At 41.1% G+C, this 16,470-nt stretch overlaps 1 protein-coding gene across 3 annotated transcripts in view; it reads left to right on the forward strand.

Annotated features, from left to right (window-relative positions):
- Positions 1 to 188: 188 nt before the first annotated feature.
- KNTC1 (kinetochore associated 1) overlaps positions 189 to 16,470 on the forward strand; it is a 72,718-nt gene continuing 56,436 nt past the window's right edge. Inside the window, exons 1-13 of one of the 3 annotated variants that reach the window (XR_008442498.1) lie at positions 189 to 319; positions 3,571 to 3,722; positions 5,158 to 5,278; positions 7,572 to 7,687; positions 8,410 to 8,482; positions 10,546 to 10,623; positions 11,298 to 11,332; positions 11,564 to 11,674; positions 12,583 to 12,676; positions 13,296 to 13,348; positions 13,627 to 13,739; positions 14,585 to 14,639; positions 15,127 to 15,225. Coding sequence is in view for 2 of the 3 variants with exons in the window: in XM_054006197.1 (XP_053862172.1) it covers positions 3,591 to 3,722; positions 5,158 to 5,278; positions 7,572 to 7,687; positions 8,410 to 8,482; positions 10,546 to 10,623; positions 11,298 to 11,332; positions 11,564 to 11,674; positions 12,583 to 12,676; positions 13,296 to 13,348; positions 13,627 to 13,739; positions 14,585 to 14,639; positions 15,127 to 15,225 (1,080 nt within the window). In the remaining variant the exon portion in view is untranslated. The remainder of the gene's footprint in view (positions 320 to 3,570; positions 3,723 to 5,157; positions 5,279 to 7,571; positions 7,688 to 8,409; positions 8,483 to 10,545; positions 10,624 to 11,297; positions 11,333 to 11,563; positions 11,675 to 12,582; positions 12,677 to 13,295; positions 13,349 to 13,626; positions 13,740 to 14,584; positions 14,640 to 15,126; positions 15,226 to 16,470) is intronic. The other 2 variants (XM_054006197.1, XM_054006198.1) reach the window with 2 other exon arrangements.

Here is a 16,470-nt window from a genome sequence, read left to right on the forward strand (position 1 = left end):
TGGGGATGAAGGAGGAACCTGTTACCTTAGTAACGGCAGAGAAGGGCCAACCCTGAGAGGCGGGAGGGGCGGGGGAGCGATAGCCACTCTAGTTAGTTCCTCGGGCTCGCCTTTACGTTTGACCCTTACTGCATCCTGTAGCTGCCTGAGATGGAACGGGGAAATTCCCGCCAATTTGAATCTCAGACTGTGAGGCAGCTGCCGGAGTAGAGCTTTATGACCCACGCCCAGCTCGCTCCCTCCCTCCTATGACTGAGGGGAGAGAGACTTTTATAGAGTGCCTCTGGGCTGAGGCGTTGCTACTGGATGCCAAGCTAAGGTAATGTTGGGGGGAGGTGTGGTACTGATAAAGCACCCCTGAGCGGGGAGGAGGTTGATAAGGCACTGGGGGGGGGGGGGGTGTTATGCGGACAAGGTACTCTGAGGAGAGGTGGGGATCCTTGGGGTGAGCTGAAGCTTATGTAAAGTGCAGCGTTGTCAACCACAACTCATGAGTCAGACCCCCTCCAAGTATGAGATTGGTCCCCCCCCCATGAGGATTTCTTTTAGAGATTATTTTGAGGTTTGGATTTGTCTTAATTTTTGTCCAACAGTCCCGTGTTTGTGTGGTTGTGCATGTTGTCAGTGCTCCCTTCGCTTATTAAGGTTATTCTGGCCCCTGTTGTGGGAGCTCTCTGTCCACATCTGCCCTGCTCTCCCTAACAATTATTTCCACCCCCACTCATCAGTTCTGCACCCAGCCTCCTCCGGGGCTCTCCATCCACCTCTCCCAAGCTGGGCAGGGCAGCTGGTCTTCCATGGCTAAGGGGCAACTCCAGGGGCTCTTCAGCTCCTCTCCTCTCTCAAATGCTGGATGTTGCATGGAGGGTGGGGTGAGCTGTTTCTTCTTCCCTTTTCTCAGAATGATGTAGGCTCAGCTCTCCCTGTATGGAAAGAGCTCTGCCTGGCTCCTGGAGTGCTGCTTGCATGTTATTTCAGTCACCATGGGCTGTAAAGGATTAGAGAAAGGAGCCACTAAGCACCATTAAAAAGTGCTTCAGACTAACATCCAAGGTATTACCAAGCCAGCTATTCATCACTTGGCTCGATGTGGGGTGAAGTGTATTTCAGGTTTGATCTATGAAGAGACCCTTAGAGTGCTGAAGGTGTTGGAGAATGTGATCTATAATGCTGACCCATAAGCTCTGAGCATGCCAAGCAAGAGAGACCATATTGACTATGGATGTGGTTTATGCTCTGAAGCGCCAGGGTTGTACTCTTTATGATCACTAAGTCAACAGAATAACACAAAGGCTGCCTCCTGGAGAAGCTCAGATTTGCTGTTTTCTCCCCTGCCTTACCACTTGGGGAAGAGCAGCAAATCCGAGTAGGTTTCAGGGCAACTGCACCTGTATTCCTCCTCTGTGGTCCAGCAAGGGCACATATTCTTGACTCCAGCCCTCACCTGTCTTGGATAGATTCTCTGCCCCTTCTGAGCAAGGTGACACGTATTTCCAGGCTAAACAGTTCCCTGTCTGTACTGTATTATTCCCCAAAAGACAGACTGCCTAAGCAGGCCTTCTTTACTTCTCTCCTCAAATGGCAGACAATGTAATTGCCAACAGTTATAATTTGCTACATAAGTTTCTTAGCAAGGACTCATTCTTAACATAAAAGCATTACAGAATACATTAAAAGCCAATAAAAGAACTACATACATGACAAACTTACCAGAGATCACCCCTGACTCCAGCAGAGGCTCTGGTTGGTAATTAGGCCTTAAAACCCCATATGGGTTTTTTCTTGTGGTCACAAGTTTAATCAGAGCTTGTGCAGGCCAAAGACCTTCCAAACCTTCCCTAAGGATTGTGCCCCGCTTGGACCAGAGGTCCTGTCTGTTTGCTTGATCAAAAAGAAGACCCTGAATCACTTAAGTTTTGGTTATATACCCTGTGTTTTTTGTCTGTTGGTCCCTAGAGCATCTAGTTTAACTAGTATACGTAAGCATCTCTTCAGGTGGTGGTATTACAACCTGAATGAGTTTGCCTAATCATGATCCATTGCTCTTCATTCTTGGAGGGCTGTGGTCTCTCTTCCCCATTGAAATCTCCTACATGAGGGATTGTATACAAGTGTAAAATTAAAGAATTAAAAAAGTTAGCTTGTCTAGTTAAGGAAATGTTTTGAAGAAAGGCCCTGACTAGCAACTTGAAGGAAGGCCTTGAAAATAATAAGTGATAAGGCCAGAAGGAATAAATTAGGGAGGATGTCTGGCTCAAAGACTACACTAATGAGATAAGGGATAGTTTCTAAAAAGAAGGCCTCTGACCGATAAGGGTGACTGCAGATGGTTTTAAATTAAAAAAAAACCACACACCACACCCTCTTAAAATGAGCCAACATGGACCTTCCCACCCCACATATCAGTGGTCTCCTATGTGACAGGTTGAACAAAAAAAAAGCTGTTGGATAGCAGGAAGGAGGGGAAGACATAAGGAGGAAAGGCCTTGGGAAGAAAGAATGTTGTAAATCTTATTTGAATTAAGACTGGAAATAAGGGTGAATTGGTAATGACATTACTTGTTTGTTAAAGGGTATTAAAAAGTCAGCTCTTAAAGGGTTCATTGCCAATACCCACCTGACCATGTTGGACCCAACCAAGGTACCATTTCAACTTTGGATTTAATACAAGAATTTGATTAAATTGGCATTTGATAATTTCCCATATTAATCATTTCAGATATTAATTTGAATACCTAAATAGTACATAGACACTTGCATTTTTAATACAATGAATTCCTAACATACTTAAACTAAATTCAGTAATTAAGTCAATAAGGTTTGTCTAGGACAGGGGTTGGCAACCTACGGCATGCGTGCCAATCATGGCACGCAAGCCGATTTTGAGTGGCATGCTGCCTGTCCTGTGAGAGGAGGAGGAGAGGTGGGGCAGGAACGCACCACGCTGGGGGAAGAAGTGGGGGAGGAGGGAAGCTTGGCTGCAGCAGGACCAAGCTTCTGCCTCCTGCCCCCGCAGGGGAGACTGGTAAGGACAGGGCCTTAGTGAAGGGGATGGAAGTAGAACAGGGCATCTCTCTCCCAGCCCCCTGCCATGAGCACCCCCAAGAGCCAAGCAACCCAGCCCTCTGCCCTGAACAACCCCCCCCCCCCCCCCCCCCACACACACACAGCCCTCTACCCTGACCTTCGCCCCCGTCCTCAACGCCCAGCCTTCTACCCAGCGGGCTGAGCAGGCTGGCGGTGTAAGATCAGCATTTTAATTTTAAATGAAGCGTCTTAAACATATTGAAAACCTTATTTTTTTTTTTATGTACAATAGTTTAGTTATATAATGTAGACTTATAGAGAGACACCTTCTAAAAACATTAAACTGTATTACCAGCATGCAAAACCTTAAATTAAAGTGAATAAATGAAGACTCGGCACACCACTTCTGAAAGGTTGCCTACCCCAATATAGAATCATAGTATTACGACAAAGTCAGTGGGTTTTATGTGATAATTGTTTAAATGTCACTTTGCTTTAATGCCATTTAGCTTTTGCTACTATAAATTTCTATCTGTTTATCAGAGGTAAAGAAGATCTTCAACATGTGGAATTGTATTGAACTTCTGACAAATGATGACACAGGAAGTGGACGACTGAATATAGGTTCAAGACAAGAATGTGGAACTGCCCTGTACCAAGAGAATACGCTAGTTAAAATAACTTCCTCTGAAAAGGTAGAATTTATCAGTATCAGAGCTTATTATGCTGGAATTTATTGGAACTATACCTCTACCCTGATATAACATGACCCGATATAACATGAATTCAGATATAGAGCAGTAAAGTAGTGCTCCAGCGGGGGTTGGGGGGAAGAGCAAGCACACTCCAGTGGATCAAACCAAGTTCGCTATAACACAACACAGTTTCACCTTGTAACAAAGTTCCTCCTCTATCTTGGTGGGTCCTGCGCTTATTGGTGGATTTTCTTGCCTCAGAGATTCACCATGTGGGTTGGGGAACAGCCCAGAGACTTTCCCCTCTGGAAGAACCCACCATCCAGGTCAATTGGGAGGTTTGGGGGGAACCTAGGCCCACCCTCTACTCCAGGTTCCAGCCCAGGGCCCTGTGGACAGTAGCTGTCTATAGAGCCTCCTGTAACAGCTGCATGACAGCTACAACTCCCTGGGCTACTTCTCCATGGCCTCCTCCAAACACCTTCCTTATTCTCACCACAGGACCTTCCTCCTGGTGTCTGATAACACTTGTGCTCCTCAGTCCTCCAGCAGCACACCCTCTCAGCTCTTTGCACTTCTTGCTCCCAGCTCCTCACACTCACACCACAAACTGAAGTGAGCTCCTTTTTAAAACCCAGGTGCCCTGATTAGCCTGCCTTAATTGATTCTAGAAGCTTCTTAATTGGCTCCAGGTGTCCTAATTAGCCTGCCTGCCTTAACTGGTTCTAGCAGGTTCCTGATTACTCTAGTACAGCCCCTGATCTGGTTACTCAGGGAACAGAAAACTACTCATCCAGTGACCAGTATATTTGCCCTCTACCAGACTCCTGTACCCCGTCTGGTTCCCTTTGTTTGACCCTTTGACCTCACTCCTGTCCCTGTTCTTTTATTAGTTGTCCCCCGTAATTTTTTGGTCTCCAGGCCCTGTAGACCCCCCCTTAGGCTGGGGGGAATCCTTTAGCAGTGGGTGGGCTTCGCTTTACCGCCCACATCCTGGATCCCAATAGGACCAGACTCCTGTACCCCGTCTGGTTCCCTTCGTTTGACCCTTTGACCTCACTCCTGTCCCTGTTCTTTTATTTGTTGTCCCCTGTAATTTTTTGGTCTCCAGGTCCTGTGGACCCCCCTCCCCTTAGGCTGGGGAGGGATCCTTTAGCAGTGGGCAAGCTTTGCCCGCCCACTTCCTGGATCCCAATAGGACCAGACTCCTGTACCCCACTGGTCTGGGTCTGTCACAACCTATAACGCAGTAAGATTTTTTGGCTCCCGAAGACAGCGTTATATCGAGGTAGAGGTGTATGTAAAAAAATTGTTTTAGACTAATAGACTATTACATATTGTCTTTTTTTAATTGTTGAAAAGCAATACTCTTATCTGTATTTTTAAAGGTACTTTTCGTTGCTTATATTTCATAGCTCTTCTTTTTATTTCTAAGGTCTTGTGTAATCCAAAACTATATGCATGCAACTCAAGTGATGGCTGTATTATTGTGGCTGACAGATCAATGGCACTTCTTGATAGCATTTGCCAGTCTTTTCAGATGCACATTCAGTTTGGTGAGTTTATTGTTTTGGAATTAAACTAACTGTAAGTGAAAATTGCGTATGGATTCAGTTAATTAAAAACAGCATTATTATTTTTTAACTGAAAATACAGGAAGTATCCTTCATCAATATATCCTAGATTTAAAAAAAAACAACAACCCATCATTATAACAGAACATTTGTATAAACAATACAGCACCTCTGTTGCCTCTAGAGGTCATTAACAAAGCTCCTATTAACTTTATTGGGGATGTGTCTGAGTGCAGAGGTCCACCTATATGAAACTCTTTGCAGGATTGAGGTCTGAAGTCTCAATTCTGGAAACATTTATGGGTGAGCTTAATATTAAATATGTGGGGAATCCTAATGGCTTCTGTAGGACTATTCACATGAATGAAGATGTGTGTGTATTTGCAGGATTGGGATCAAAAAGTGAAACTACAGATATGATCCAAAGACTCCCCAATTTGCATCTTGAGTGAAAATTGGGAAAGATCAAATCTATATAACCATGGAGACAAACTATATCTGCTATTTTTATTACCTTAAAAGTATGTAATATGTGAGAAAGAAACATGACCAACTAATTGCTTTTAGTTGAAAAAGATTTATTAACACAAGTTAAACAAAACCATTTATATTATAGAATACAAAACCCTGTTGATATTAGAACAGTGATTTACCAGCTCTTCACACAAAATGAATTGTGGACAATTTTTAGAATCATTATATTGGTCTCAAGCCTGATTTTGGGAGGTTTGTGCTGGGCTATTATAAATTGCTGAACTTGTATTTTTAACTTGTATCAAGGGTGCCTAGAGCACCATTTCTCAAATGCGGCCACAGCAGCTTCTTGGGTGGTGATGGGGAGTGGGGTCAGCAAAGCATGTCTCCGGAGACAGGTGGGATACAACGCTCAAGGAGCAAGGTGAGCTCTCTACCTGGGAGGGGACGGAGGGGCTTAGTGGGGATTGGACTTCAGCCCTGGGGTGGTTAGGCAGTGGGGACTTAGGGAGCCTGGCTGCAGACTAGGGCTCCAGCCATGGGGTTCCAGCCTCCAACCCCTGGCCACACGGTAGTGGGCTCCGATCCCGGTTCTGGCCATGTGGTGCCGACCCCTAATCCCGTCAGCGGCCGCTGGCCCCAGGCGCTGACTCCCATCCGTGTGCATTGACCCCCAGCCCTAGTCACTGATCCCAGGTGCCGGCCCCAGGCACCAACCCTGAGCTCTAGTGGCTGCTGGCCACGGGTGCGGATCCCCGGTGCTGGCCTTGGGCTTCTGCGGGTGCTGGCTCTGGATGCCGCCCCCTTGCCCTGGCCATGTGGCAGCAGGCGCAGGCCCAAACCCTGATGACAGCCAACCCCCAGCCTTGTGCTCCGACCCCCAGCCCTGGCTGCTGACCCCAAGCACTGCTCCTGGATGTCAACCCTTGGTTCTGGCAGGAGCTGGCCATGGGTGCCGATCCCCAGGCGCCAGCCCTGGTCACGCGGAAGCAGGCACCAACCCCAGGCTCTGGCAGGTGCTGGCCCTGGACGCCGACCTTGGGTCATGCAGCAGCAGGCTCTGGCGAGTGCTGGCCCAGGATACTGACTCCTACCCCCAGCTGTGCAGCTGCAGGCACAGACCCCGAGCACCAACCCTGCTGCTGACTCCCGGCCCCAGTCGCACAGCAGCAGGTGCCAGCTCTGGGTTCCGACCCCCACTTGTGTGGCAGTGGGTGTTGATCCCCGGCCCTGGCCACGCAACTGTGGGGGCCGACCCTGGGCTCCAGTGGGTGCTGGCCCAGGGCGCCAACCTCCAGCCCCAGGCGCCGACACACACCTCTGACCATGCGGTGGCGACACCCCCCCCCCCCCCCAGCCATCACCCTGACATCTGCTGCCTCACCCCTCCACTCAGGTCTTAACTTGCCAGGACTTGCTGTGAAAAGCACTACAAATATCACTTTTCAAGCATTATTTTTATTATTGAATCTGCAAAAAACCCCTACATGAATAAATTGCAATGATCTTGATGTATATACATGCATATTTATTTGTTTTTCCTAAAGTTAATTAAGTATTTTAGAGAAAAGTGTCAGTGCGGCCACAAGCAAGAGTTGGTGGCAGCATTCTGAGGCCACCAAAAAATTTGTTGAGAACCCCTGGCTTAGAGCATGTGGAAGAATGCTCCTTTCTTAGCACTTCTATAAATCAAAATAAATATTTGAAGGAATTTGAGATGCTGCACTGCTAACTTTATTCATGCTTGAATTGCATTGTCTATGACAATCTAATATTTGAAATTTTGGTCTGGAATTTTCAGATACTGAAGTGGATGTGGTTGGTTTGTGTCAAAAAGGACAGTTTCTTGTAGTCGGTGAGAGAAGTGGTAACCTACATCTTCTTCATGTACCATCAAAGCAAACTTTGCTAACTAATGTACGGAACTTACTTTTTTGCTCCATTCTCAGTGCTTGCATGCTTTTATAGTTGTGTCAAATACCAAAATATTAATAAACTGAGTATCTTGAAGGTGACTCTTGCTTTGGCTGACTATGCATGTTAGGTTATAAGGAACTTTTTTTCCCACCCCCATAAAATGTCCTGCAAGTAACAGATCTAGTGAACTTTATTTAAAAACAAAACACAGGCCTGGTCCCCACTAACCCCCCACTTCGGACTAAGGTACGCAAATTCAGCTACGTTAATAACGTAGCTGAATTCGAAGTACCTTAGTCCGAACTTACCGCGGGTCCAGACGCGGCAGGGAGGCTCCCCCGTCGATGCCGCATACTCCTCTCGCCGAGCTGGAGTACCGGCGTCGACGGCGAGCACTTCCGGGATCGATTTATCGCGTCTAAACCAGACGCAATAAATCGATCCCAGAACATCGATTGCCTGCCACCGGACCCTCCGGTAAGTGTAGATATACCCACAGCCCCATTTTGTATGAGGATAATGACTATTTCTCTAAGAGTGTGCAGGATTGATCGCTAAAGTAATTATTTATTTACCAATTCCTTATTATTCAAAATTGCACGTTAATGCAGAATTTCTGGAGGGAAAAAAGTATAGGTTAACATTAATATGCATTATTTCCTAACACATCATTTTAATCCAGTATGGAATAAAATTTGTCTTTATGTTGACTTGTATTTTAGGTTTTGGTTCAGAAATCTGCAAATGAAAAGACTTATCTAAACCTTATTATAGAAAAAGATAATGCAGATGGAGGTACGTTTTTTCTTATAATTCTTCCTAAAAATAGCCTGGTCTTAACTTTCAGAAGAAAAAATAAGATGGATGCGATCTTAACCGTGAGTAATTTATCTGTAATAAAAATGTATGTGCTGTGATAGCTGGATTTGACCCGTTAGGGCTCAACTCTGCAAGTGTGGAGCACTCTGGCCCTGATCTGACAGAGCACATCAGCACATGCCTAACTTTAAGCATAGGATGAGTCCCATTGAACTGCATTCTTAAAGTTAAGCACATGCTTATGTACTTTGGTGGATCAGGGCCAGAGTGCTCTGCACCTTCCAGGGTTGAACTCTTGACTGAGCTCATGTCTGATAACCTCAGGAAAACAAGGAGAAGTGTGCTACTTAGTAACAGTTTGTGTAGGTTATATTTTTCTGTACATCTCTTGCTGTGTATTAATATTTAAAAGTGGACATGCACGTGCATTCAGGATATTGTTTAAGAGGCTGTCTCATTGCTCCTTTAAGGCCAGAGCCTGTAAACATACATGTACTTAACTATATACATGTGAGCATTTTCATTCATTTTAGTGGAACTTCTTGTATGTGTACGGTTAAGCACAAGGATAAGTGTTTGCAGAATCCAGACCACAATCACTTACTAAAGTGTTTTGGTTAAATTTAATTTCAGATTTTTATTTTTTTTTATTTATAAAATATTGGGAGATAAGCATGTTATTTGGGATGACTGTACTCCAGAACTTTTCATTTTCCACAGCTACTGTCCCAGGAAAGCTGCTTAAGTTTCCTATATATAGCTTTAATTAATTATTATGCCCCACTTGACAGGTGGCACAGGCAATAGGGCCTGATCCAAAGCCCACTGAAAGCAGTGGAAAGACTCCTATTGACATTGCATCAGGCCCAACCTGAGCATCTGGTTATTCTTGTGATGAAATCTTGACTTCTATGAAGTCAAGATCAAAACTCCCATTAACTTTAGTGGTGAAAGATTTCACCCTTATACATTGTAAGTACACTGAGTCTTTAATAGTCATTAGTTTCACTTCTGTTAATCTAATCGAAGAAGCCAAATTGCATTGTTTGCAACTACATTTTGTGGTACTAATTTATATATTGAACTGCTTATTGATTTTTTTTTTTTTTTTTTTTTTTTTTTTTTTGGAAAAATTTTTTTTTGACAGATCTATTTAAGGTAGTTAGTGACTAAAATTTTATAATGCCTGGTGGATGCTTTTTTTAAAAAAAGTTCTGATGCATGCCTTTTTACCAGTACTGGCTTCTATGTGAAGTACTTTGAGTTCTTTTTTGTTATTTAGAAGTTTGACATCAATATTCGTTTTTTCCTCTGTTTGGCATATGTTCCCTCTGAAACTAACCTGGTTCTGGTTGTTTCTTTCTTTATGCACTACCCGTCTTTGCTGAGGCATCTCTTCAAATAGTACCTAGATATGAATGTCTGGGGTGATACATTTTCATTGGAGAGACTGTAACTTCAGATATCCTTTCCTTCGCTGGTCTGACAGCATTGACCGGTGGGAATTAAGGGGATGAATTTAGGATCTATTCTCTCTGGACACTAGTGTGAGATTTTTAATTTATGTTGTTAGTTTATTTTTAGCAGGTAGCATGGTTTATTTTTGGTTGACTTAGAACCAGTTGTGAGAACTTTACTTTATTTTTACATATATGAATGCCTATTAACTTCAGAACCTCATGATTTGGCCTTTAATGGTGCATATGTACTTAGTGACATTAGTGATAAGGTGATTTTTTGTGAAGTTACAATAATACTTAACAGCATCACTAGTATCAACAAAGTTCTACGAATGATGTCATTCAGCTGCTGTTAGAGTTGCATGGGGTAATCTCAGGCTGTGTTATGCATGTATGTTCTTAATTTTGGTTCCACATATATTTTAAATCTTTCTGTGCTTGGTAATGTTCTTACTTTAACAAATAAAATGTAACTAGTTTTCACCAGATTAGAATTTTAAAATAGATCAAAGTTTGAGCTAAATAATTTTTACACTTTTAGAAACTTAAGTTTGTTGTATTTGTGTTTTATTTGTATAGGAATCTATCATATATTCATTCTCACAAGCAATGGATTCTTTTGCATTATGTGCGTCCCACTTGCAAAAATTCAGGAAGGTATGATGATACAACTCATGTTTAAAATAAAATTCTGGATGGCTGTGTATTAACCTATAACAACTAAAATACTTGTGTGCTGCTTTCTGTAGTGGCTAAGAGTCCAATCCTGTGAAGTGCTGAGTGACCTCAACTCCCATTGGCTTCAGAGGGAGCTGAGAATGTTCAGCAACTTCCAGGAAATGGTCTTAAAAACACTACGAATGAGTAAGATAGTGTGAACTAATTGTGAATGATGCAAGGTTTTAGTTTGTCTAAAAAAAAACAAAAAAAACCCCTAGTTTTGTATACTATTCTCCCCCCCCCCCCCAACCCTCCCTTCCCCGCAAATTACTTATAGTTTATATTCCCTTCACTAATTCTGTTTGTTTCTTATTGAGAGTATTGCTTGTTACAGGAATAGAATTCCAAGTCATAGTATTACTGTGTTAGTTATATTGAAGAATATTAGAAATTACTTTAATGAGGTCACCAACAGCACCAGACCACCCTGGGCTTACAAAAAGTTAATTTTCTATAATGCCACTGGACCACTGGAAAAGCATGTGAACTTTGATTATAGTGGTGTTAGTGCTGTACAGCGCTGTCAGGTTGGCATTACAGCTATCCAAAATGAAACTATGAAATTACGAAACTATATTTTTTGTTTACTTTTTTTTATTATTTTTATGTAGCAATTGACAAGATGGACATGATTACAGCAAAGAAGGTAAATGCAGTATCTGCTAGTGTGCCACCTGGTGTATCTGTTACAAATTTCCATTTTACAAAACTTTGATATGTATAGCTTATCAAATACTTTGTTTGAAAATTTTTTAATTGCTGTAAAGCTAACTGATAAATGGGTAAACTGAAGTTTTCTTTACATCCTAAAGTTAGCATTTAAGTTTTAACAAACTTATTTATTATTTCATAAATAACTCTGTTTTCATTTTTCCAGTTACAAGGAATGATCAAGACTGCTTATATTTCTACAAAGGATTATCACACCCTTGGTTGTCTGAATTTTGTGATTGGTGACTCGATGAACAACATCCTGCTGATAATTGGGGTAAATTTACATATTGATATTTTACTGAAAAAATTTTTATGGAGACAAATGATTAAAATTATCTGATGCATTAAGATGTCTATAAATGTAATGATAGTCTGCAATATCAGTAATCTTTTGATCGATTAAAAGACAATGTCAAGATTTTAGTTTTAAAGGGACAATTTGTCATTTCAAAACTGGGCATAGTGCTATGACGGTTGATGGTAAATGTGTGGCGCTTTACTAGTGATTATACTAAATTGCGGGATTTTAGTTCATCTGCATGTGCTCTTGTATTTCTAATCTAATCCTTGTTCTCAGAGGGCCCAATCTAATGTCAACTGAAGTCAATGAGAGTCTTTTTATCGGGTCCACATTCAACAGACTTTTGCCAAAGTACAGTATAAAGTCCCAGTCTGCCGAAGTGCTTAAGCACGTGCATAGTCCCATTGATTTTAAGGGGATGAAAATTATGGACATACTGAAGCACTTTTCTGGACTAGGGCTCAATGTGGTCCGATAGATACATACTACCTATGGTCTTGATCCAAAACCCATTAACTTCATTGCAGGTCTTTCCATTGATGGGCTTTGGATCAGGCACCATATCCTACTTGGATGCAAATTGTCTGTTTGTAAATGTTCCATGCTTTTGGAAGAGCCCCCTCCCCCCCAAAAAAATCTATTTTAGTGGGCAAGAATGATTGATTTAAATATTGTAATATAGTCAGTTCCTAAAAATAGGAAAGGAAAGAAGCTACTTTGATTTTTGAAATGTTTATCTTAACTATTAAGAGGCTGTGTAGGCTACTCAGCATGACTTGCAAATTCCTAGAAGCCTTTTTCTATTAAACTACAATGAATGAGACAAACTTGACAACTACCAGAATTTCTAATATACAACCAAATTTTGTTTTGTTAAACAGGGTCAAGGTGACTGTGTGCTCTCCAAATGGGAGGTGGATCCTAGTAAAAACCTGGTGTCTGTTCAAAGTTTTGCTGATTCGAGTATGATTAAAGGTAAAACTTCAAAAAAAATTGCCTGTAAAATAAGAAGTCTATTTATATAATTAGACAGGAATATAACTGAAAATAGCTTGAGCTAATTTTTGTAATTGTTAGTTTACTGTTTTAATAATGCATGTAGTATTGCAAAAGGAGACTTTATTTTGTTGAGTATATACTGCAAGCCTAAATCTGTGCTTCAAAGTCGTTAACTGTTTGAAACCGATTTTTCTGCAGTGAAGTATTACAAGATGACCTACAGCTGGATTTCCATTTTTTACAGGGTTGAATAAACTTTTTCCGTTAATCTGTTTTCAAATATTTGTCTCTAGCTGAGGAGTGAATGGGAGCATTGTTTAGTAATGTTATTTTTCTTCCTCCTGGGCTTACTCCTAAAAGCTGCTGAGCACTCTGGTTTGATTCCAACAAAGCCGTTCAGCAGATAAAAACTTAAATGCTTTCTGGATTGGGGCCTAACTGTGCCACTAGGATGACTGACTGTGTAAGATCCATTTTAAAAACTCTAAATAAATAAACTGCTTTGTAAATGGGTATTTCCTCAAAATATTTTCAATTCAAATATGTTTTTCCCAGACACACACACAACTTCACATTTTGCTGTTTTCTTTCCTAGATGCAGTGCAATTTCAGGTCATAGACAATTTATTGTTTGTCTTGGATAAGGAAGTAAGTATCATGTCACTGATCTGTCTGAAATTGCTTTTACAATGATTTTTTTACCTAATGATTTTAAAAAACTTTTATAAGGTAGAAAGATGCCTTTCCTTATAGAGGAGTTGATCTTGCAATGTGCTTTATTCTTTTGATAGAAACGCTTCAAGACCTGGTACACTTATTTACTGTATTGTAAATATATTGGTATCCTCCTTTTTGGACCTGCCAATCTAATAAAATATGTCTTGATTATGTCAAGAAAGTGGATACCTGACTTTGTTTTCTTCTAGAACATTTTGAGCATGTGGGATGTTTATTCTCTTACCTTGACTTGGGATTGGCCTTCAGTTCATATTGAAGAATTTCTTCTAACTACAGAATCAGATTCTTCTTCAGTCATAAGGTAAATGAAGAATTAAAGTGCCATCTTTAGACTATGAAGGGTCTATTACTGCAGGAACTGTCCAACCCTCATTTGACTTCCTGTAGGTCTTGGGGTAATCCCCAGTTGGCAAGGACAGGAACTAAAGCTGAGATTTAACCATCGGGGAGTCTAAGGATTGAACTGCATGGTACGACAGATCTCATTTTTGCTTCTCGCAGCATTCCATTGACCTTTTTCTAGCTCAGTAAAGCACAATACTGGACCTGCAGCCCAAGTATCCTTGACTTCCTTACAGAGAGGGTAAAAATGAGGCCTCCTGCGTAGTGACTCTCCTTATTACTATTAAAGCAGTTTAGAACCCTCCCCCTAGAGTTGCAAGCATCATTTTGGCAAAACTGAGCTGCTGGATTGAGCACTGGAGTATTGCTCTCAAGACTATGTGAAATACTGACATCCATAATAACTAGAATTTATATAGCATTTATCTTCAAAGTAGGAAAATAAGTGGTATTACATTTTGCAGGTTGAGAAATTGAGGCACAGAGTTTAGGTGAATTGCCTACAACTACAAAAGAAATTGGTAACAGAGCAGAGATTAGAACACAAGAATTCTAGCTCTTACCATTAGACTGTACTTGTCTTCCCAGTTTGTCACCACATGCATGGTTTCAAGCTTGGAAATTGAACTCCTATCCTATGTATGGTAACATACTGTGCTACTCTAGGGCCATATACTGTAGTAGTACAATAGCTCAGTTTTCATAGAATACCTACATTTTACAAATTGTTTCAGTATCTTTTTTTATAAACTTCATAATTTAACATAAGATTGATTGTGTTTTTTTTCCCCCCCTTCTTTATAGACAAGGGATTGCCAGCCTTAAACTAATAACCTTGACAGTACCTGTTAACAAACAGGTACAAATCTCTTTCTTTATCTATATTCTGTTTTATTTTGATTACACAGCAGTTGAAAAGCATGAAGATATGAGACGGCTGATTGTGCATGTAGTCAATAGTTGCCTTTTTCTCAGTGTTTGCTAATTTCACGCCAACATTCTGTTTCAGTTATCTTAACTCCAATGCCTGTTCACGTTGGGCAACTATTAGAAAGCAAAATAACTGTTGCTTTTTATACCAGTTTGGGGTTTCTTTAGTGCAGACATGCTTGTTTTTAAAAATATAATAAATATAGATGACATCTAAAACAATGTTCAACTTAAATTTTTGGCGTTCGTCCTCTGGGGGGCTCCAAAAAGTGCTCAATAAATTTTCTACCTCATTCTATAGAAACATTCCAGAAAGAATCCTGCAAATAACTGTGGGGATTAATTTATTTTATCAGGCAGCACCAAATTTTATGAGTTCTACATTTACCTTTTTGTTTTTTTCCCTTATTTTATAGATGAGAAACCTCATGGTTTTTTCACTGCCTGCAATGCACCTGCTCTATTCTTTAGAAGTATCTGTTGTTTCTTCACTCGTTCGAAGTGGAATCAGCACAGTATGTTTATATTTTTTTAAAAAGTTAATTAAGTGTTTTAATATGTATAACTTCTGAAGTGGTTGCTATGTTTATTTCTTTTAGATTAGAGCCCCAAAAGTGGTAAAAACTATACCTGCATATAAGAACAATTCCTTCCCCTGATGATCTTACAATCTAAATTAAAAAAAAAAAAAAACCCAAAAAAATAATCCAAAGGACGGAGGAAAGGGATAAATTTTACAAACAGTTATCAGGGTGGTGCTGAGCCCATGTCTTGTTAGTTTAATATTTTTATATTATTGGCAGCTGCCAATAAATCTTGTTGTTAGATTTATGGTTTGCATGGCTTTGTTTTCTTAGCATAAACAATTTTTTTTTTTTAGGTGATGCTGCTGAGATAGTTTTTTATGCTAGATTTAATTGATGAGGTGACATCTTGACAAATGGATTTTTGGAGGGATATTCCAAACACAATGGGCAGTTTGGAAGAAGGAGCTGAGAGATAGCCAAAGGGTTATCAAGGCTTGTGTCATTGGTAGAGTGGAGCGGGTATTGGGAAATGTGAGTGGATACCAAGACAGAGGTGTAGGTAGCTGTGCATTACTGCCCTCATTTTCAAGGTGCTAAATAAGTTCTAGATTGGCTGTTCAGCATAGTGCAGAGCTGGTGAAATGACTCAGGAGTGTAATATGTTTGAAGCACTTGGCAAGAAAGGTTATTTGAGCAATGGCATTTGAAGACAATAGAGGCTAATATCAAAGACCAAAGAAGAGGAGATGATGATAGTCAAGACAGTAGGTGGTCAGGACAGAAACTTTGGCTTTCTAGATGAAGAGGAAAGGTTGACTTTTAAAGATGTGAAGGAAGAAGTGACTGTCAAAGTTCAGGGCCACTCCACCTGTATGCCTCTCCATGATCCCTTAGGGCCTCCACTTTAGACTCCTGGCTCTTGGGTAGACACCTGTGTGTGTCTCCCTCCTGACCGGGTTTTTTCCAGGCTGCACAGTTCCTGCCTACACTGTGATATTTCCAGCGAGCCAGACTGCCTACACAGGCCAGCATCTGTGCTTCACTTTTTTTCCAGAGGCTATGAACAGCTATAATGACCAGCCGTCACAAGTGACCACACAGCTCTTTTGTAAGCAAGTACGTTTATTTTTAAGGTGAAAACATTACAGAGAAAACATTTAAAAATAATAAAGGAAACTAAACACTTGCTAAAAAGCTTATCAGAGATCACCCCATCCCCGACTCCAACCTCAG

Source organism: Malaclemys terrapin, chromosome 16 (assembly GCF_027887155.1).
Source record: "Malaclemys terrapin pileata isolate rMalTer1 chromosome 16, rMalTer1.hap1, whole genome shotgun sequence".
Classification (NCBI taxonomy): Eukaryota; Metazoa; Chordata; order Testudines; family Emydidae; genus Malaclemys; species Malaclemys terrapin.